General features: G+C 34.3%; 1 protein-coding gene across 4 annotated transcripts in view; it reads left to right on the top strand.

Annotated features, from left to right (window-relative positions):
• Window positions 1–21,889, top strand: part of KDM6A (lysine demethylase 6A) — a 258,225-nt gene that overhangs the window by 113,363 nt on the left and 122,973 nt on the right. For all 4 annotated transcript variants that reach the window (XM_027875477.1, XM_027875478.1, XM_027875475.1 and 1 more), the window contains exons 5-6: window positions 8,489–8,547; window positions 20,473–20,593. In XM_027875477.1, the coding sequence (XP_027731278.1) occupies window positions 8,489–8,547; window positions 20,473–20,593 (180 nt within the window). The remainder of the gene's footprint in view (window positions 1–8,488; window positions 8,548–20,472; window positions 20,594–21,889) is intronic.

The raw sequence follows: 21,889 nt of genomic DNA on the forward strand, positions 1-21,889 counted from the left end.
GAGAATATGGCATGCTAACCTAGAGGAGAGAAGACTGGGGACATGAGAGCTGTGTTCAGCTATCTGAGGTACTCTTTTACAGAGAGAGGAATTATACTTGGTCTTGTTGGCCTTGGAAGTCAACTAAAAACAACAGAGGGATGTAGTCCTGATGTCAGGAAAAAATTTCCTAACGATTGGAGCTGTACAAAAGTGGAATGGGTTGGATTTCTTCCTTTTTTATGTCTTAAGGCAGAGGTTGGATGATACTTGTCAGGTAGTGGGCATTCTTTTCATATGTTGCTTGAGCTAAATGGCCACTGAGATCAGTGCCAGCTCTTAAAGTTCTCTGATTGCATTGGAAATCATAGTAAGGATAAAAAATAGGCTTGTTTTGTCTCTCTATCTCCCTATTTATCTATCTTTCTATCCAATATCTCTTATTTTATTTTAACAATTTTTTTTTTTACATTTTCAGTTCCAAATTTTCTCACTCCAGTCCCCTCTCTCATGCATTGAAAAGACAAACTATGATATAAATTATATATTGAAGTGATGCAAGATACATTTCCAGATTAGCTATGCTGTGTACACATCCCCTGGGTACCCTCTCCCATCACTTCCCCTCCCCCCAAAAAAATACCAAGAAAAATAAAGTAAGTGAAAAAAGTATGCTTCAGTCTGCATTCAGAGTTCTCCCTATGGATGCAGATAGCACTAGAGTAACTCTTTCATAGTTTGTCATCATTTCAATATTGCTGTTATTGTGTACAGTGTTCTCCTGGCTCTGCTCACTTTGCTTTGTATCAGTTCATATAAATCTTCCCAGGTTTTTCTGAAAGCATTGGGCTAATCATTTCTTATAGCACAATAGTATTCCATCACAATCATACACGATGGCTTGTTTATTCATTCCCCAATCGATGGGCATTCACTCAATTTCAAATTCCTTACCACCTCAAAAGGAGCCCATGTACATTTTTTTTTGTACATATAGGTCCTTTTCCTTTTTCTTTGGTCTCTTTCGGATACAGACCTAGTAGTAATATTTTGCTGGTCAAAGAGCTAATGTTTAGTCATTTTTAGGCTCTTTGTGATCGCTTTTGGAGTTTTCCTGGCAAACATACTGGAATGCTTTTGACATTTCCTTCTTTGGCTCATTTTGTAGATGAGGAAACTGAGGCGAACAGGGTTAAGGGAAAGTGTCTCAGGCTGGATTGGAATTCAGGTCTTTTTGACTCCAGGCCTGGAACTCTCTCCACTGTGCCATCTAGCTCCCCTCGATATAGGCAGTTTTATAGTCTCTTAGGCATAGTTTCGAATAGTCCAAATTGAGTGGTTGGACCAGTTCACAACTCCACTAACAGTGCATTAATGTCCCTAATATTCCACATCCCTTCCAGCATTCGTCATTTTCCTTTTCTGTCTTGTTAACCTATCTGGTGGGTGTGAAGTGATACCTCAGAGTTGTTTCACTTTGCATTTCTCTAATCAATAGTGATTTAGAACACATTTTCATATGATTATCAGTGGGTTTGATTTCTTCTTCTGAAACATATCTTTTGATCATTGTGGAGTAGCTCTTAGTTTTATAAATTTGGTTTGCTTTCCTATATATTTGAAAAATGAGACCTTTATCAGAGAAACTTACTATAAATTTTTCTCCCAGTTTCCTGCTTTCATTCTAATTTTGGAGAGCATTATCTTTCTTTGTGCAAAACCTTTTTAATTTCATGTAATCAAAATTAATCCATTTTATGGCCTATGATCCTTTCTTACCCACTTATAAACTCTGCCCTTATCCATAGATCTGACAGTTTAACTTTTTTTTTTAATGTTTTCCTAATTTGCTTTTGATGCCACCCTTTAAATCACATTTGTTTTGAGATTATTCTTGTATTTAGTGTGAGATGTTGATCTGTGCCATTTCTGCCGAACTGCTTTCCAGTTTTTTCAGCAGTATTTGTCGAATAGTGAGTTCTTGCCTCAAAAGCCAGGATCTTTCAGTTCATCAAACACTAAATTATTAATATTCATTTACTAATGTACATTGACTACCTAATCTATTCCACTGATCTACTACTCTATTTCTTAGGTGGAATGTGATGATAATCACTTTGTAATAAAATTTGAAATCTGATACTGCTAGTTTTCCCTTCCTTCACTTTTTCATTGATTCTCTTGATATTCTTCACCTTTTGTTTCAGATGATGGATTTTGTTTTTTTTTTCTAACTCTATAAAATAATTCTTGGTAGTTTGGTATGGCACTGAATAAGTAAATTGATTTGGATAGAATAGTCAATTTTTATTATATTGGCTCAACCTACCCATGAGCAATTAATATTTCTCCAATTGTTTAGATATCTTTATTTGTATAAAAAGATGTTTTGTAATTGTGTTCTTATAGTTCCTGGGTTTGTCTCAGCAGATAGACTCCCAAGTATTTTATACTGTTTACAGTTATTTTAAATGGAGTTTTCTCCATCTCTTCTTTCTGGGTTTGGTTTTAATATATAGAAATGTGATAATTTATGTGGGTTTATTTTATATCCTGCAACTTCCCAAAAGTTTATTGTTTCAACTAGTTTTTTAGGTGATTTTCTCAGGTTCTCTAAGTAAACCATCATATCATCTGCAGAGAGTGATAGTTTTGTTTCCTTGTTATTTATTCTTATTCCTTCAGTTTCTTTTACTTTTCTTATTTCTGTTGCTAACATTTCTACTACAATATCAAGTAATAGTGGTGATAATGGAAATCCTTGCTTCACTCTTGATTTTATTGGAAAGGCTTCTAGTTTATTCCCATTACAGATCATGCTTGCTCTAGATTTTAGATACATACTATTTTAAGAAAGGCTCCATGTCTTCCTCTGCTTTTTGGTGTTTTTAATAGGAATTGGTGTTAAATTTTTTTGAAAGCTTTTTCTGCATCTTATTGGCATTATCATGTCATTTTTATTGCTTTTGTTATTGATATGGTTAATTATACTGATAGTATTCTTAATAACTAACCCTGCATTCCTGATACAAATCCCACCTGGTCATAACATGGTTTTTGTGATACACTGCTGTGATCTCCTTCCTAGTATTTTAGCTGAAATATTTGCATTAATATTGCTTAGGGAAATTGACTTATAGTTTTCTTTCACCCTTTTTGTTCTCCTGATATAGGTATCAAAACCATAGTTGTGTTCATAGAAGGAATTTGGTAGGTCTCCTTTACCTCTTTTTTCAGATAGGTTGGAATTAATTATTTCTTAAATGATTTGCGAAAATCACTTGTAAATCTCTCTGTTTCTGGGGACTTTTTCTTAGGGAACTCATTTTTGACTTGTTCAATTTCTGTTTCTATCATATGATTATTTAAGTATTCTATTTCCTTTTCTGTTAATCCGGGTAATTTGTATTTTTTAAAATAATCATCCAGTTCACTTAGATTGTTAATTTTATTGACATATTATTTGCCAAGATAGCACCGAATAATTGCTTTAATTTCATCTTCATTGGTGGATTTATCTTTTCACTTTTGATATTGGTGATTTGTCTTTTTTTTCCCCATCAAATTAAGCAGTGGTGTATTATCTAATTTAATGCATTTTTTAAAAATCTGCTACTATTCTTATTAGTTAATTTTTTTTAAAAAATTTCATTTTTATTCTCTGCCTTTGTTTTATGGATTTCAATTTTGGTGTCTTAATAAAAGGTTTTAAAAATTTGTTCTTTTTCCTTTTTGTTTTTGTTTTGGTGGTGTTTTTAAGCTGCATACTCAGTTCATTGATCTATTCTTTCTTTATGTTATTGATATAAGCATTTAAAGAGATGCAATTTCTCTGCTTTGGCTGTATCCCACAAATTTTGGTGTGTACTTGCAGATGATGCTAGTGCCAGTGGGTGTCCTATATATAGGCCCTGGACCTCTGGCCAGGTTCCCTGCTGCCCTCTCCCAAGTGCTCTTCCCTTTCCCTGTAACTGAGACCTGAAACTGTATATGGACAGTGAAGTTGCCATACAGCCCTGTTCTTACCCACAGTGCTCACGGATCAGTCTCTTTCCACCCAGTTACCCAGTCCCCTTGCAGTTTCTGGGCTGAAACTTCTTAAAACTGCTGCTGCTGTCACATCTGCCTCTCATACTCCCTTTCTCCTCCTCCCCACCCCAAGTCCCCATTTCCTAAGTTGTGTTAGGCTGGAAAAATGTTTCATTTCCCCTTTTCTTGGCTCTGCCAGTATAGAATTTTACTTGAGATGTCATTTTAAAGTTCTTTGGAGGGTAATGTTGGGATAGTTGGGCTGTAGTGCTTCTTTTACTCTGTCATCTTGATTTAGTTTCTCATAGCAATTTTAGGAAGAATAATTCATAGGGAAAGATGGAATGATAAGAAATTATAGTTGTTTGATGAATTTTATAATTCTTGATCACAGAAATGGTACACCCTAGTGTGGCAGGTTTTGGGGTAGAGATTCTATGAGGAAAATACTGAATTTCTGGATTAAGGACAGAGAACATTCTGTAACTGTTAGGTGATCTGTCACCAGAATCTGAATGAGAAGATATTACAAATAACAGGAAAGAAATTATTACATAGTGGGAAACAAAAATTAGAGAAGGGGGAAGAGAACAAACATTTATTAAGTGTCTATTATGTATGAGGCACTGTGCTAAGTACTTAATAAATATCTCATTTGATTTTCACAACAACCTGGGAAAGATGGGTGCTATTATTATCCTTACTTTACAGTTGAGAAAACTGAGGCTAGATTTGAACTCTGGTCTTACTTCCTCCAGATCTACATCCCTATCCCTTGCTTCACCTAGCTGCCTCTTTATGGATATAGTGAACCTCAGAGGAGGTTTTGCTAAGTGATAGTGGCAGAGGAAATTTTCAGATTAGAAATGGGAGGAACTTAAGAGTTATTTTAATTCTCAGTTCTCTTACCATTAGTGATTAGAGTGTGATTTCATTTGGTTATTATAATTTGTATTTCTTGACATTTATCTGTTAAACCCATAGGCAGTACTTTTGTCTCCTCTTCTTCTTTAGAGTATTCCTTCCAGAAACATCAATTACAGTGATACTTATGAGCTTAAATTTGGCTCCTAACATTAGAATCCTCTGATTCATTTTGCTTATTTCCAGTATTGCAAATTTGTGTTCACCTGAAACATGTATGCTCTTTGATTTTTTTTTCTCTTGTAACCAATAGTGCCTTTAATATTATTCTTTATGCCTAATAATCCTAATAGATAATTGTGCAGCATGTCTTGGTAAATATATGTAGGTAATTTCTTTTTTAATTTAAACCCTCTTGATTAAATTTGGAAAACTCTGAAGTTTATCCATTTTTACCAACCTTTGTTAGTAGATGTGTGTACTCATTTCTTTTGCCAAAGCTTATTGTTTTATGGTCTCAGAATTTAAAACCCAGCTGTTCACTTCCCAAATCATCACTTTATTTTTCAAGCCTTTTCCTGTGTTCTTCAGTTCTTCAGGTTTTTGCCTTTATTTCAACTTTCTGATGTGATCATAAGTGTGACTCATTCATACTGTAAAGAAAAATGTTCTCAAGTCATTTAAGCCATAAGGGCCTTGTGTTCAGATACTTTAAAAAAAAATAGAGTGACAGCAAACCTAGAATACAATAAGAAACTTAAGGAACTGTTGTAGCTGTTAATTTCTTTTTACTGTATAACATGGCTAAAAAACTTGCCTATTAGTTTCATAAACTGAGAGCTAGAAGGGATCTTAGAGGCTGTCTGGTCCAACCTTTCCATTTTACAAATGAAGAAACTGAGGCCCAGAGTGGTAAAATGAGTTACCCATGTGACTTTTATTAATATATTTGTGTTTTTCAATAAGTAGTCTTAAGCTCAAATCATGTATTAATTTAGGATGGAAACAAAGCGATTGAGTAGAAAAAAACAAAGGATCTAGAATGACAGTACTACTAATTATAACTCCTGATGACCCCTCAACTTAGACATATGATTTAATTTCTGAGCCCTACTTTGCTTATTTAAAATGAAGAGGTTGTACATTTCAGTTCTAGATATTATTATTTTGATCTTTTAATTTTCAAATTAATGTTTTTTAAGTGTGAAGTGTTTATTGTTTTGTAATTCCCCCTGTAAAACTGGAGGGAATGTCGTTTCCCTTTCCTTATTTCTGTATTATAGTTCTGTATGTTTTTATAAAACATTACTATGCACAGGAAGATTTACTATACTTGATGGGATTTGAGACTTGTGAACTAATAATTTTTATCATTACTACCTGGGTCTTTGGGTTCTTTTAGATAAGTAGGTATTGGTTGGGATCCAATTTATGACACTAAATCAACATAGATGACTTTAGATGTGATTTTCATTTATGTACTTATGTCATCATAACCACCATCTCCTTTTCCCTTGATAGTTGGCACAGTTAATTCTGTTATTCACTCTCATCCTATTCAATAACATGTCTTTTAACAAAAATTCCCCCCAAATTCCTTTTTTTTTTTGTTTTACGTAAACTTTTGGGGGGGGGCAGTTGGGGTTAAATGACTTGTCCAGGGTCACACAGCTAGTAAGTGTCATGTATCTGAGGCTGATTTGAACTCAAAGCACCCCCCGAGTCAGGAGAACCTATCTATGTAGCTGCCCTCCTCACCAATTCTTGCAGCAAGTTTCTTTGCTAAAGGTCTCATTTTTATTTTATTTTATTTTATTTTTTTTGGTGATTGGTGAGGCATTTGGGGTTAAGTGACTTGCCCAAGGTCACACAGCTAGTAAGTGTTACATGTCTGAGGCCGGATTTGAACTCAGGTCCTCCTGAATCCAGGGCTGGTGCTCTATCCACTGTGCCACCTAGCTGCCCCTAAAGGTCTCATTTCCAAGGAAAATGAGAACTGGTTGAAATTTACAAGAACAAGATCCATTGTCCAATTGATAAATGGTCAAAGAATATGAATAGGCAAAGGAATCTCTCTATAGCTGTCTAAAACTATAAGAGAAAATGCTCCAAATTACTTATAATTGGAGAAATGTCAATTAGAGCAACTCTGAGGTTCAACTTCACACCCGTCAGACAAAGTTGACACATGAAAATTACACATTTCGGAGCAGGCATGAGAACACAGGTACAGCAGTGTTAATTTGGAAGTATGCCAAAAAGTTATTCAACTGTGCATATCTATTGACCCAGCAATATCATAACTAGGGCTGTACCCCAAAGAGAACAAAGAAAGAGGAGAGTTCCTAAAACACACAGAAATACTTATAACAGCTCTTTCTAGTACTTATAAGAAGCTGGAAACTAGCATTTAGTATAATGCCTGGGTTGACCTGAGTAGAATGACTATTCAAATGTAATGAATGTAATGAAATGCCATTGTGTTGTAAAAAAAAATGATGAAGACTTGTATAAACTGATGCAAAGTGAAATGAGCAGAACCCAGAAAGCAGTTGATACTGTAACAATAGCACTATAAAACTGAACAATTTTGAAAGATTTGAGAATTCCTTCCAATTCAGTGATCAATCATGGTCATCCTGGGGGACCAATGATAAAAAATGCTTATTTTACTTTGAACAGGAAGGTGAATATGTAGAATGAAATACATTTTTGGATAGGAGAATGTGTTTTGCTTGACTTCACATATTTATTACAAGGGTTTCCTTCTCTTCTCTCCTTCCCTTCTCTACCTCTCCCTACCCCTCCCCCTTCATAGCAGCTGTATCCAAAAATTCAAATTTATCATTTGTTAAAAACTCAACAATCCTGAGTGCTGGCATACAGATTCACTGTTTATCAATAATAGAAAGCATTCTGGCAGAAAAATGATTTATACTAATACTTTATAGCACATACTCAAACAAGTTACCACTTTTTCAACATTGTAAATAAACCCTTGCTCCACATTTTGTTTTTTCTTCATCAGCAGTAAGTTCCAGCAAATTTCTGGCTTTTCTGAAAATATTTTTGGGTTTATAATACATTTTCTAGTTCCTAATACATTTATTCTTTCCTTTGATAAAATCATCTTGATGCTGGGGACATGAAATTGAATTTGAAACATGTAGAGAGTGCAAAAAGTATAGAACAGGGTTATTAAGAATATATGCTCCTTGAACTTTGTTCTGCTGTTTCTTAATTAAATTCAGTCTTAAAATAGAGGGTGCGATCAAGACTTAATCCATGAAAAGAATTCAGAATTTTTCTCTTGACTTCAGGGCATGTTGCTGCTGCTGATTTTAAAAAAAAAATCAAACTAAAAAGTTTGGAAAAGTATGTGGTAAGATATAATCTTATTCCACTAGGTTTTCACTGTAGTGATTTTTGGACTCCTGTTTTCCTCTGCCTTTTTTCTCTGCCTTTTTTCTCATCCCTATGTCATTTATGAATTCATTAAGAATGGTATATTATGCAAGAAAACTTCATGCACTTATATTCGTTGCTAAAAAATATGGATTTCTAAAATGTGAGTTCTGTATGCCTTTCTAAAAAAAAAAAAATCTTTTCTTTACAGAATGCTGCCTTTTTATATGGCCTTGGTTTGGTCTACTTCCATTACAATGCATTTCAATGGTAAGTCAGCCTAAAATGAATTTTTGCCAAAATATGTGTTCTTTTGGTGTATGATATATAATGTTAATGGCTACTCAAAATTTATTTTGTAATAGAATGTTGGTTTAAAGGTATCAGAACTTCAGAATTATTAACCATTTTCTATGAAGTTTCATCTTATAGTCAATTAAAGATAGGAGTATTAGTGCATTTGGAAGAGTGATGGATTTGAAGTTAGAATTAACCTGGGGTTAAATTCTGACTTTATTTCCTGCTACCATTGTGACATTTTGGGCAAGATTCTATTTCTTTTTAGATCAGATGATTCTTAAATTTCCTCATAATCCTCATTTTGATTTGGTGTATAGGTTTGTGTGAATTAGCCTTGAGGCAATCCTAATACTGGATCATGGGGAGAATCCCACTAAAAATATGTAAAACAAAGACGCTCGCTATTTCTACTTCTGCTTATTATAGTATTGGGAATGATGACAACTACAATAATCAGGGGAAAGCACTTAAAGACATGATATGGAAGTATAGCTAGAAATTTTAGTAGTCTCAAGGGAATAATAATTGTTTTTACTGAAATGATGAGATAAAAGATAAATCAATAAGTTAAGAATCTATGCAGAGAGCTATCTTACTTTGCTGGGCACTGTACTATGAACAACCTTTGAATCTACATCTTTGCTTTTTCATAATACTTTCCATTTATGTATAATAATATTGTCCCATGGAAAAGACACTATGACTTTTCTTTTAATTTTTATAAAGGAAAGTGTTTTTTTCCTGTAATCTATAATAAAATAACAGATTACTATGCCAATAAGATTTAATATCCTAATAATTCTTTTAGCAATATTTAAGTATGTCTTTTGCTATCTTTAATTATTTCAAGATACAAATTATAAAGTGTCTGCCTATTTGTGTCCCCCCCTTTGAAATCATTACTTTTTCTAGATATACGCTGTATAAAGACAACCATTAAACGGTACATATAGATATAAAAGAAGATATAAACAATCTGAATGATGTGCAGAACTTTTATAATGTAGAAATCAATGTAACGATGACTGTAGTCTTGACATCAATTTATAGATTTAATGCAAATCAATCAAAAAAACTAGGAAAAAGAAATGAATGTCACGAGACATTCTGCAGAAGGGGAGTGGTTAGCTCATTGAGCACTTTTATGGTATTTGACTCTCAAACTGTGTGCTACTACACAAAAAATATAAGATAAATGAACAGAAATGCAACTGTTGCCATCAGACCAATTAGATATAAGAATTGGTATTAGATTATATAGTGGTTAGCAGTATGACCAAAAACAAAAAAGTATTTCTCACTATATGCTATGTTAAATTCTAGCTAGGTGATAGACTTAAATATTGAAAAATAAACTAAAAAAACAGTGAGATGATATATATCCTTTTGGGGATGAGTGTTAGCAGTTTATTCATCATATAAAAAGAAGTTATTTTGGACAAGACAAATAAATGCTGTTAACATACAAACTGAACAATATCTATATAGAAAGAAATAAAATAATTTATTTGGAAAGGAAAACTGCAGCCTGGAAAAAATATTTATGGTAAATGTAACACAAATTATAACATCCTTAAGGTGCCAACAAAAGTATTCAGCAGAATTACCCAATCTGATAAAAATGTCAAAGAACTGTGAACAATTTATAGAAGATATATAAATTTTAATAACTTAAAAATGTTCAGGTTCACTAATAATCAGTGAAAATGCAAATTAATGTAAGTGGTACACCATAGCTACCAAAACTGCAAATATCTAAAAAAAATTACTTTAAAAAACATGAGGGCTATAGAGCAACAGATTCAGTCATGGTGCTATATGTTAATTACATGTTAAAATTGGGAGTGGAAGACAGTAATATTCCATAAAAATTAAAAGAAAAATCATACTTTTTGGACATTCCTAGAAATTACTGTTAAAGCAAAGCTATATACATTCAAAGACATTTGAAACAACATTATTTCTTAGCATAAAAATGTTGAAAATAAGTTCAGTGCCAAGCAGTTGGGGTATAGCTGAATTAGTCTTATATAACTATATTAGAATACTGTACTGTGGTATCAAAATTGATGAACCTGGCAAATATGAGAAATTCTATAGAGAGTTTTATTAAATATCAAAGTTAATAGAAATAGTGTATAGACTATATAATCATAATTTATATTTAAATGTATTGAATATGAAAGAACAGGAAAATTGCACAAATGCTACATTACTATGAAAATCATTTGAATACTACTCACAAATTAAAGATTTTATTGGTTTCCTTGATGTTTAAGGTTTAAATGTATAATTTTTTAGTCATAGTGTTAGTGCTTTGTTGTCTATTGGTGTTTCATTCTCATTTGTTCCTCATTTAAAATGCCCTAGTCATGAAATGGGAAGATACACCAGCAGTTTAAATATATTTCAAGTAGGAAGGGGAGACACAGTGAAAGTTTAAGAGAATCTGTGTTGAAAAGGACTTTAATAGTCATCTAGTTCAGTTGCAACCCAAAGTTCAAGGAGTGCTGGAGGGGTCAGAAGTGGGAAAAGTTTAAGAAGCCTTGGAGAAAGTTGCTTTCTAGCTATTGAATGAAGACCTCAAACAAAAGAGAATCTTCTTCTGATGCAGCGTTTTTCACTTTAGACAGTTCTAATTTTTAGGAGAAGCTTATTCCTTCTGTTTACTGGTCAATCATTTAGCCATTTAGATTGGGTCCTTAACCTTTTTGGTGCAATGGACTCATCTTCATAGAGTAATATTTTTAATATATAAAATACTAACAATTATATTGAAATATAATTATCAAAACTTTTCTTTTAAGTTCCATTTTAAAAGGCTTCAGTTTAAATAAGTCTTAGGTGACTTTTTATTAGAGAATTTTAAAACATGTATTATAGAATACGAATTGAAAGAACTCAAGGAAAATCTTTCTCAGCTCTTATGTGACCAAAAATCAATTCATCATCTAGCCTTTGCATGCAAACTTCCAGTAACAGAGGTTAACCCATCACTTCCTAAGGAAGCCCATTTCACGTGGGACAACTTTCTAACTTGCCCACCTTTGAAATACTTGAATTATGGTGGTTCTGTTCCCTCATAAGTCTTCTTTAGGCTAAATTATTTCCATTTCTCCAGTTGATCCTAGTATGCCCTGGTCTGTAAACCCTTCATTATCCTGGTTTCTGTCTTTTGCTTGTATTCCCGTTTGTCATTATTACGTTTTTTTTTAAATGGCATGGAAAAATAGACCTTCATGTATGTTCTGACTGGGGAGTGTTATATGGAATACAGCAGAGCTATATATCATCTTACTCTTTTTAAAAATCCTAATTTTTTATTGCTCAACAAAAATCTCTTTTCTCTCTTTCCCCTCCTCCCCACCTTCCCTGAGAATGGAAACAAAGAAAAAAACTACATTAAGTGTTCATATTCAAGCCAAACAAATTCACTCCATTGGCCATGTTCAAAAAAACATTTCATTCAGTACTCTGAATCTTTTCATATATCTGTCAGGGAGTGGACAGTATAATTCAATCCATCAGCATTTATTAAGCACCTTCTCTGTACCAGGCACTGCGCTAAGGTTCTTCATTAATTCTCTGGAATCATAGTTTGTAACTGTTCATCAGTTATGAATTCCTTGTTTGTCTTTACAGTATTGTTCATGTACAAGAAAAAAGTACCACTTCCTAAAAAACAAAACAAAACAAAACCATCAAATATAGGCGTAAAAGGATCTTTCTTTAATATAACAAGTAGTATCTGTCTAAAATAAAGAGCTAGCACTTTATATTTGTTATCTATCACCTTACATTGCTGAGAGCTTTTCTGCATCCTTTAGAGCAGTCTGAAGCTAGCATTAGCTCATTTTGTTAATTCATGGTTCATCTATTAAATTTCTGTAATGTTCATCAGCCACTGTGAGCAAAAGACAAGACACAAGATCAAAAGCAGTCACTGCCAGTCTTTGTCCCTCTGGTAACTTAAACTGAGCTTGTCCATTTATACCCGCAGATCATTTTTCTTATGGACTGTTGTCTAGACCAATGTTGAATTATGTGTGTGTGTGTGTGCGCGTGTGTGCGTGTGTGCGTGCGTGTGTGTACAAATACATATACATAATATTTATCCTTTTTAAGATTTAATTATTAGATTTACTATTATTTTATGGTTGGTAGTTTGGTGCAATAAGTAGAGAACTGACCTTTAAACTTAGTGGCTTCGAGTCTCACTTTTGACATGTACTGTCTATGTGAACCTGGACATATCTGGTATAGGTAGCTCTCTAAGACTCTGAGGTGCATAGAAATTGACAGTTTATGTTGGTAGAGGTTATTCCTCAGGACACCAGTGATGTTGACAGATTCAGTTTCTATCCCTATTCCTTACTGAATTTGATTGATCACTTTAGGCTGCCAGTGTTTCTGAATTTTTAACTTGGTCACATTGATTTGGTGTAATATTCCCTAAATGAATATAAACCTCTTTTTTGAAAATCTTCAATACTTTATTAATAAGAGTTGATTGAATTAGCACTGAGAACATAAAGGATGAATATTCTCACAGTAATGTAAGTGTAAAGTATACCTATAGTAAGAATGTCAAATGACATAGGACTTTTATTATTAAATATTACGGGTTTAAAAGTTGGACTTGATAGCAGTTATAGATTTGCACCCAGGTCTTTTGATTTAAAATTTGGTGTTCTTTCTACAGTGAATTGTAGGAAACAACTGGAGAGTAGTTAAAAATCTTTCTCATACATGAAGGTTTGAAGAAAGATTTTTTTCCTCTGTATTTATTCTACTTAGTTGAACTGGTCAATACAGTTTCCAAAACTTGTTAAATTCTATAGTCTGTTTTATTAGCTATGAAATGTATATTTGGGTTTGGGGAATGATAGAAGATTAGATATCTCAGGTACCAGAGCTTTACAGTTGGTAAAGTGCTACATGCTAGTTTTTCTTTTATTTTGACTGGTAGTTGTCAAAATAAAGAATTTTGTTAATAAAAGTAAAGACTTAAAGTTAATAAACTTTAAAAAGATGAGCCTAATTATATAAAATTACATGCAAAACAAACATGTTCTTTAACTGTTAAATTTTGTGAAAGGTTTTTGAGGTAAGCTAGTGTCACAGTGCATAGAGTGCTAGGCCTAGAAGGAAAAGCTGAATTCAAATTTTGCCTCAGACACTGTGTGTATGACCCTGAGCAAGTAGCTTAACCTCTGTTTGACTCAGTTTCCTCAATTGTAAAACGGAGATGATAAAAGCACCTACCTTGCAAAGTTGTTGTGAGGTTTCCCCACTTGTAAAATGGAGATGATAATAGCATTGACCTTACAGAGTTGTTGTGGATTAAATGAAATGTTTGTAGAAATCACTTAGCAAAGGACCTGGCACATAGTAGTCACTAAAATATGCTTGGTCCTATACCATGTTCCTCCATTTCTGCTACAACCCCATTCAGTGAACTGTGAAATAAATTGACAGTGACTAAAATGTTATAATGATAGTCACCCAGCAAATTTAGAGGGGAAGGAGAGTGGAAAAAGAAACATGAGCAGATTTTTACAAGAAACTGAAAAAAATGAACTGCAAGACTATTTCAGGAAGTTTAAGTGGTCAGCCTATTGAGAATAGATAACATTGTATTGGACAGTAGAGTAGATGAAGTAGCATGAATGGAAATGTCCATTAGTGATTGGTTAATCCAAAGTTATATCTACAGTAAATTTTCTGTTATTTGGAATATTTTGCTTTACTGAGAAAGTTTAGTAATAAAGATCTTGAAAGTGAATAGTAGTATTTCCATTTGTTCAGCAAACATTTATTAACTCCCTTCCTGTTTTCCATATCCTCAGTGTTGAAACACTGAATTCTGTGATAAAAATTGTCACTTGAGAGGTCTCTCTCTTCAATTAAGAACCTTTTTAACTCCCTTTGAAAACCAAAGTTGTTATTTTGAGCTGTATGTGTATCAAGTCATCTTGATTTCCTTCTCAGAATCTATATACATACTTAGCTCCCACTATATTTCTTTCCTTTGGACAGTAATGCTAATGGGCAGTTCAAGCACATTAGTGGGTCCTATAAGTACATAAGACATTCCAAATTAAGGTATGAACTCACTCTTCACTAGGACATACAGGTAGCTTAAAGGAAATAAGGAACCTCAGAAAAAAATCCCAGAGAAGCATAAAGTAGGGTCATCATCATGCAGATATTATTGTATGGATTCACAGTCCATATATAAGTCATGGTAACAACAACAATAATAATAACCTGCATTTACATAGTGCTTTGCAAATATTATTTCATTTTATCCTCACATTTTATAGATAAGGAAACTGAGGCAGACAGGTTAAGTGACTTGCACATAACATAGAATTTGAACTCAGGTTTTCCTCGATATCTCAGACAAGCTAACTACATTTATGTCACAAGCAAGCAGTCTGGATTGATTCCAAGGGAAATTTTTAAAAGAAAAATATTACGGATGAATCAAAAAAAAATTGTTACAGGTGCATATCTAGGCATTAGTAATATAGCACCCACACTGCTTAATAGTATGCATATTCATAATGACCACAGTAATGTAATAGATTTAGTACTGAAGCATTCAACTGTATAAAAGTTATTTCAGAAAAAAATATGATCTGACTTTTTAAAGGAAACATCTCAGAAAACTGATTTTTTTCTGGAACGGAAAAAAAATTCTGATTTTCCTTAGTAAGCACCTCAAATATCCCATACAAATATCCCATCTTTGGTTCTGCCCCATCCGCATTTGCACTCCTAGGTTGCATTGACTACCTCAGATTCAAAGCAAAATGCTCAAACTCATGAGCACCTATGGGTTTACCTTCAGTGGTCAGAGAGTTGATTCATTTAACTCAAAGCAAAGCAGTTTGATGAAATGGCATAGCACAATCAGTAGTAAGGAAATATTCCCTCTATAAACTTATGTTATATTCTCCCATAAATAAAATATAGCTTCAGTTGGAAAAGTGGTATACACAAAAAGAGTATGCCACTAGGGAGGTGTATATACTTGAGAAACACATGTGGCCAAGGCAGTTCATATTTCTGATTCTACAGAGCCTTGTTGTTTCTCTTTTAATGGTGTCCTCATACTATTTTCCCATGGGCTTACTCTCTGCTTGGCACAGTATCTCTTCTGCAAGATGCTGTCATAAATTAGGGAGGTGAGGTGAGAAAGAAATCCCTTGGATCATAGGTAGATTTCCTCTCAAAAAGCTGGATTCTGCAGCCGTAGTAGTCTACTGTACTTCCAGAAATGACTCCCTCAACTCATAGAGTTGACATCTCAACTGACTTTTTAGATGTACCTCAGGCCTGCACAATATATGGCCCATGGGCCTCTTGCAGCCGGCCGAAGGATTTTACACAAAGGCCCACGAAAAAATGTAAGGGATGTAAAAGAAAGGAAAGATGTAATGAGTGCTTTGTCCATGTCCAGCTTAATTGGCCTTCCACTAGTCAGTATTGTGCCCATCATATAACTTGCTGGGTGGGTTGCCACTGTGCACTCTTCTGTTTGTCAAGTGACCCAAGGCAACCAGCCATTGTCAGTATGTCTCTAGTCTGAGAGGAGTGATTTTATGATAAATAAAAATCTTAATAAGTGTTAATTGATATTAATTGAAATTTCCCTTTTTAAAAATAGTTGATTTGAAAAACTGCTCTCTAATTCCATCAAATTAATGTCTTCCTAAAGGAACAAGGAAGTATTAAGCACTTCTTTATATTATATCTGCAAGTTGTGAATAGATATCTAGATTTTTACTTTTGACAGTATCACATATCCTACTCACTAAAGTATAGTAGCTTCTTATCACTTCCAGTGTCAAAAATCCTGTTTGACATATAAAACCCCCTCTCCTCTCCTCTCTTCTCCTCCTCCCCCCCTCCCCCCCCACTCCCTTTCAGTCTTCTTACATACAGCACAACTTCCACCGCCACTCCCTTTCTCCACTAACTGTGCAATTCAGTAACATGGCCTCCTTGCTGTTCCTTTTCACTGACTAGTCCCCTAACTTGGGTGCTTTGCTTCCTTATGCCCACCAAGAGGCTTCAAGTCTCGCCTAAAACCTCACTTCCTATAGGAAACCTTTTCCTCTGTTGATTATGGCTTCTTTATCTTATATATAGCTTGATTTTGCTTATTTGTTTATGTTGTTAGTCCTATTAGATTTAAGCTCCTTGAGGGCAGGAACTGATTTTTTTTGTTTCGTTTTTATTTTTATTTTATTTTTTTGCTTTTGTATTTCCATGCACATAGCAAAGTGCCCGACATAGTAGGTCATAGTAAGTCCTTCAAGGTCTTTCATCCTTTATAAGGTAAAAAATAATCTGTTAAAAATCTGAAATGCATTGACCCTTTACAAAATACAAATGGGACTACCTTAATATCTTATTGTTTCTGTTAACTGCTCTCTACTTTACATTCTGCAGTGTCATCACTTAGGCTTAGAGGAACTCAGTTGTTCACTCATCCGCTTACCACTACTACTTTAGTGCTTTCTCTGTCTTCACATTATCTTCTTTTTATTTATCTGTGAATAATATGTGGAAGTGAGGAGGGACTGTATTCCAAACCAGGGCAAGGGAGTGGGCAGCCAGTGTAGAGGCACTGAAGTGGCGACAGTCATGTTCAGGGAATAGCAAGAATGGAAGCAATCCTAGTGGAGAAGGGACCTGTCCTCTCCCAGGCAACAACATCAGTTGCCTGTGATGAGCAATTAAGCCAAAGAGCAGCCCCAGAAACAGCAAGATGTCCTTTACACTCCCCTACCTTCTTCTCCTACCCCCATACCCTGACTCCCTTGTAGCTTGGCTCCTATAGCCATTATTCAAGAGACCACACACTGTAGAGATGGAATCTGTCATCCCCACCACCACCATCACTGACACCGCCAACTGCAAACCATCACCTAGGCTAGTTTGTCTGACTAATGCAACTGCAGTGACAAGCAAGGAGAGGCAGACTAGCCGATCTACCTGATTCAGCAAGGAACACTAATGTTGAATAAGGAAGGGTATGCCTTATTCAAGAGGAATGAGATAGGTATCAGGCAGCTTTAGGATAGAGGAACACAGATTATTACAAGATTATACTTGAAGAAATTCAGGAACCAGAAGGGTGAAGCATAGGGGTATTATAGATCATTTAAATACAAAGAGGAGATAGATGAGTTCAGTAATTAAATCTTAAGTTTGATACAAAGTCATGGTATGTGGAACATCTTAATTGGATATCTGCTGTACCAAAAAGAGAATTGTTGTTTGTTGTTCAGTTGTGTCTGACTCTTTGTGTGACCCCTTTTGCGGTTTTCTTGGTTTCTCTTGGCAGGAAACTGAGACAACGGGATTAAGCAATTGCCCAGGGTCACACAGCTAGTAAGTGTCTGAGGCTAGATTTTATTTTAGGAAAATGAGTCTTCCTGAATCCAGGCCTGGCACTCTATCCACTGTGCCTCATAGCTGCAGTTAATAATTTCCTCATCTAAAAATATTGGACCATATGTAGATGACATAAAAACAAAAGTTATCAAAAATACATGTTGAGGAAACAACAGAAAATTCTAGAGCTGATTTTTGTCAGTGGGGAGAAACAATTGTTGGAGCATGGAAATGATGGACAATCTAATTCTGTTTCAATTCATCAAACATTTATTGAGTGCCAGATACTGTGGGATGCATAGAAAAACAAAAGAACATCCTAAGTCCTGCCCACAAAAAATAGACAAAGAGAAGATAGCTTAGAATAAGCTGACGTTTCCCCTAAATTGTCAAAGAACAAATTTCAGGTGGCTCAAAGGAAAAATAATCTGCAACTGAAGTTAGCCCAAAAGGGATGGGAAGCTCTAAAGAATTAAATTTGAAGAGACAAAGAGAGCCAAAGCTAGTGAGGCAAAAAGGAGCTGTCTAAAGAGATTGTTGTGGATGCACAAGGACCTCATCAGTTGAGATTTAGGTGACATACAGAAAACTGAAACAAGGGCAAGTAATAGAGTATGAATTAGTAAGAATGGTATTGTAAAAAATAGCAGCAGAAATTTCAAAACTCAGAGTGAGCTCAGGAAAACAAATATATTTTACCAAAAAAGGGTAATATTTCTTCCTGGAATGGGTGTAATAGTTAATGATGATAGAGAGTAGGCAGATCTGATGAATGACCATTTTGCTTCTTTTTTCTTTGACAAAGTGAATGATCTTTGGACCATAAAGTATAGCAGAAAACTGGATCAATAGGATAAATTCAAATCATGTGGTTCAGATTAATTGCATTCCCCAAAATGGCTAAAGTTATTGCTGAGTCAACAATCTTTTAAAGTTCATTAACAAGGGAAAGTACTGCAGGACTAGAGAAAGATAGTTGAAAGAATTGGGAGTGTTGTGCCTGGAAGACCAAAGACTTAGGAAAGACAGAATAGTAATTTAGTAATTTGAAGGTTGTGTGAAACAAGGACTCATTTTCTTTTGTTGGCCCTGTTGTGAGTAATAGAAGTGGAGGAGGTAAATTCGGGCCATAAATTAAGGAAAATGTCCTAAAAAGTTATACCTATCAAAAACTAGGATTAGCTCCTTAGCCAGGTGATGGGATATTTAAGCAAAGTTTGAATGTCCACTTGTTGAACGTTTTGTAGCTGTGCTGTTGTAAATTTAAAAAAAATTAAATTCATTGCATGGGCAGCTCTAGATGTAGACTAAGGTCCTTTCTGACGCAAAAATTGTGATTCTCTAAATTTTATACCTACTTTATGCTTCATTTCATTTTTATTTACTCTCTTCCCTGTTGGTCTTCTCTGTTCTCTCCTCTATTCTTCTTTTTTTTTTCCGTCTTTTGTCCCTATTCATTTCAGCTGCCAGGAATACTCATCGATCTCTGTGCGTGTTGTTTAGCTCTGTAGAGGTATTTATTTTGGTGGTATGCGGTGCTTAGGATGTTGACCCAATGCTGTCCTTAGGGTCAATTAATCTGAGCTCACAGAGATTAAAGAAAATCTAGTTATGCCTATTATACTCGTGCACCTAATAACACATTTTTATAAAATGCTTTAAATTTTGCCAGATAGTTTCCATTCATTTTCTCCTTTGACCAGTTTTGTTGTTGGCCTCATTGTAGAGGTGGGTAAGCTTAAGTTCAGAGGCCTTCAGTGACTCACAGGGCAAGTCATGCATGAGGGTCTCATCCTTGATTTTGACCTCCTGCACTGTACTGCTTCTCCTTCATGGTATATAGAAAAAAAGCAGCAGCCGTTAACAGTTTTCAAGTGAAGGATTAGTAAACATGAGCTAGTTCTTGGTCAGCCTCTTTTTAAAACACATTAGAGAAAGGGGAGTAGAGCAATGATTAAAAAAAAAAAAGTACCTGGGAAAATAGTTAAGATTCTATAAATTTCTTGAGTCCCTTAATGAAAAAGGAATCAAATGATTGGACAATAATACCCTCCTGAAAGTGATAATTAGTATCTTCACATTGGCTACCATTTCTCTCTCCTTAATAACTAGTCTTTACATTTCCTTCTTTTACTACTTTAAATGAATGAAGAGGTACAAATTTTTTTCCTCTTCAAATGACTGTATGGAGGGGTGGGGGCTCAAGGTACTTTTTTGTAAACTCTGTAGTTTATAACTAAACAGGAGGCAGCATGGTGCAGTATAAAGAGCTTGACCTGGGGTCAGGGGACCTAATTTTCAATTTGTCAGTAACTATTCAGTGACCAAAGCAGTATTTTGCATATGGTAGGTGCTCTATAAATATTTATTGAGTCAAAAATGGTATTGAGTTTAAATTACGATTTATACTGTACTCCTTAGCAAATACATGCAAGTAAGTTGCAAAAAAAAAAAAGTGATATCTTTTATGTCTATTTATTTCAGGGCAATTAAAGCATTTCAGGAGGTGCTTTATGTTGATCCCAGCTTTTGTCGAGCCAAGGAAATTCATTTACGACTTGGGCTTATGTTCAAAGTGAATACAGACTATGAGTCTAGTTTAAAGGTAGGTTCTTGGGTTCTATTTCCCTACCTTCAGATAAAATTGTTATTTTGTATAGTTTCTTAAATGTACTTAATGTTGGAATTCGTATTAGCAATTCAGAAGCTGTTTTAGAAATTTAGGTGATTTACTTGTTTATATGTTAGCCAAGGACTAAAATATTCAGAAATAAGAATTTTAGTATCCTTTATCAATAAAAACCTGTCATAGAAAAATATCTGACTTTTATCAGGAAAATGAGATTTTCCAAGGACCAACATGCCAAGAGCCATGTTTGGCAACATGTCAAATATTTTAGTAGAAATTAAATTTTAAGATAAAATTCTATGTTTTTTAAGGACTGCATTCTCTTGGATTCCTTGTTCTCCTCATTAACATTAACTTGTATGAATACAAAATATTGTTTTTTGAAAAGATCACTAGAACATTTGAAGGACATAGCTAATGTAAATAATATGTACTTAGGCTATTAATCTAAAATAATCTAACTTTGGTTGGGAAAGAAAGAGTAACTTCATAGATTGCAATATTTCTAAGTTATTTTCTTATGTAAAATAAAGGAGTTGTCCCAAGATATATCCTACAAGGTCCCTTCCTGTGATTATTATCAAAAAAGCACTTATTAAACATTTAATTGCCTTACATGTATTTGCTTGGAGTAATTTAAAGTTATTGTCTTTATTGTTTTGAATTATAAACTTAGGTACACAATGTTGATGATCTCTCTCTCTCTCTCTCTCTCTCTCACTCTCACTCTCACTCTCACTCATACACACACACTCACACACACGCACACACAATATCCAATTCAGTAAAACCATAAAGCCAAATGTCAGTAGAGAGTACAGTATTTAGGACATTAATACTTCAGAGGTAGACATTTAAGGTGGATTAAGTTAAGGTGTTGACAATATGATTAAAACTATTAGCATTTTCTTAGGGAAATAGTGAAAGTGCAAGAAAGAGCATATGATTCTAGAAATGACAGAGCAAAGACTTACTGGCATTAAATTGTCAGTACGTGCTTCTGTGTTCACAAGAATTCTGAAAGCTTTAAGGGGAGAAATATTTAGAGAAGTAAGAAAAAAAGTTATTTAAAAAAGAAATGTGTATCATTTAGATTATTGACAGTGTTCTAGATTGAACAAACCACTTTACCAAAGTGTCTCTGCACAGATTCTTTTTTGAATCCATCATTCTCTCTTTTCTGTACATTTTTCTCCTGGGATGGAAAATAAATTTCCCAGTATAGCTTAACTTTAACTCAGTATTCATCAAATTAGAGAATTGAGATCACCT

The sequence above is a fragment of the Vombatus ursinus genome, unplaced genomic scaffold (genome assembly GCF_900497805.2).
Source record: "Vombatus ursinus unplaced genomic scaffold, bare-nosed wombat genome assembly UNPS02014809.1, whole genome shotgun sequence".
Classification (NCBI taxonomy): domain Eukaryota; kingdom Metazoa; phylum Chordata; class Mammalia; order Diprotodontia; family Vombatidae; genus Vombatus; species Vombatus ursinus.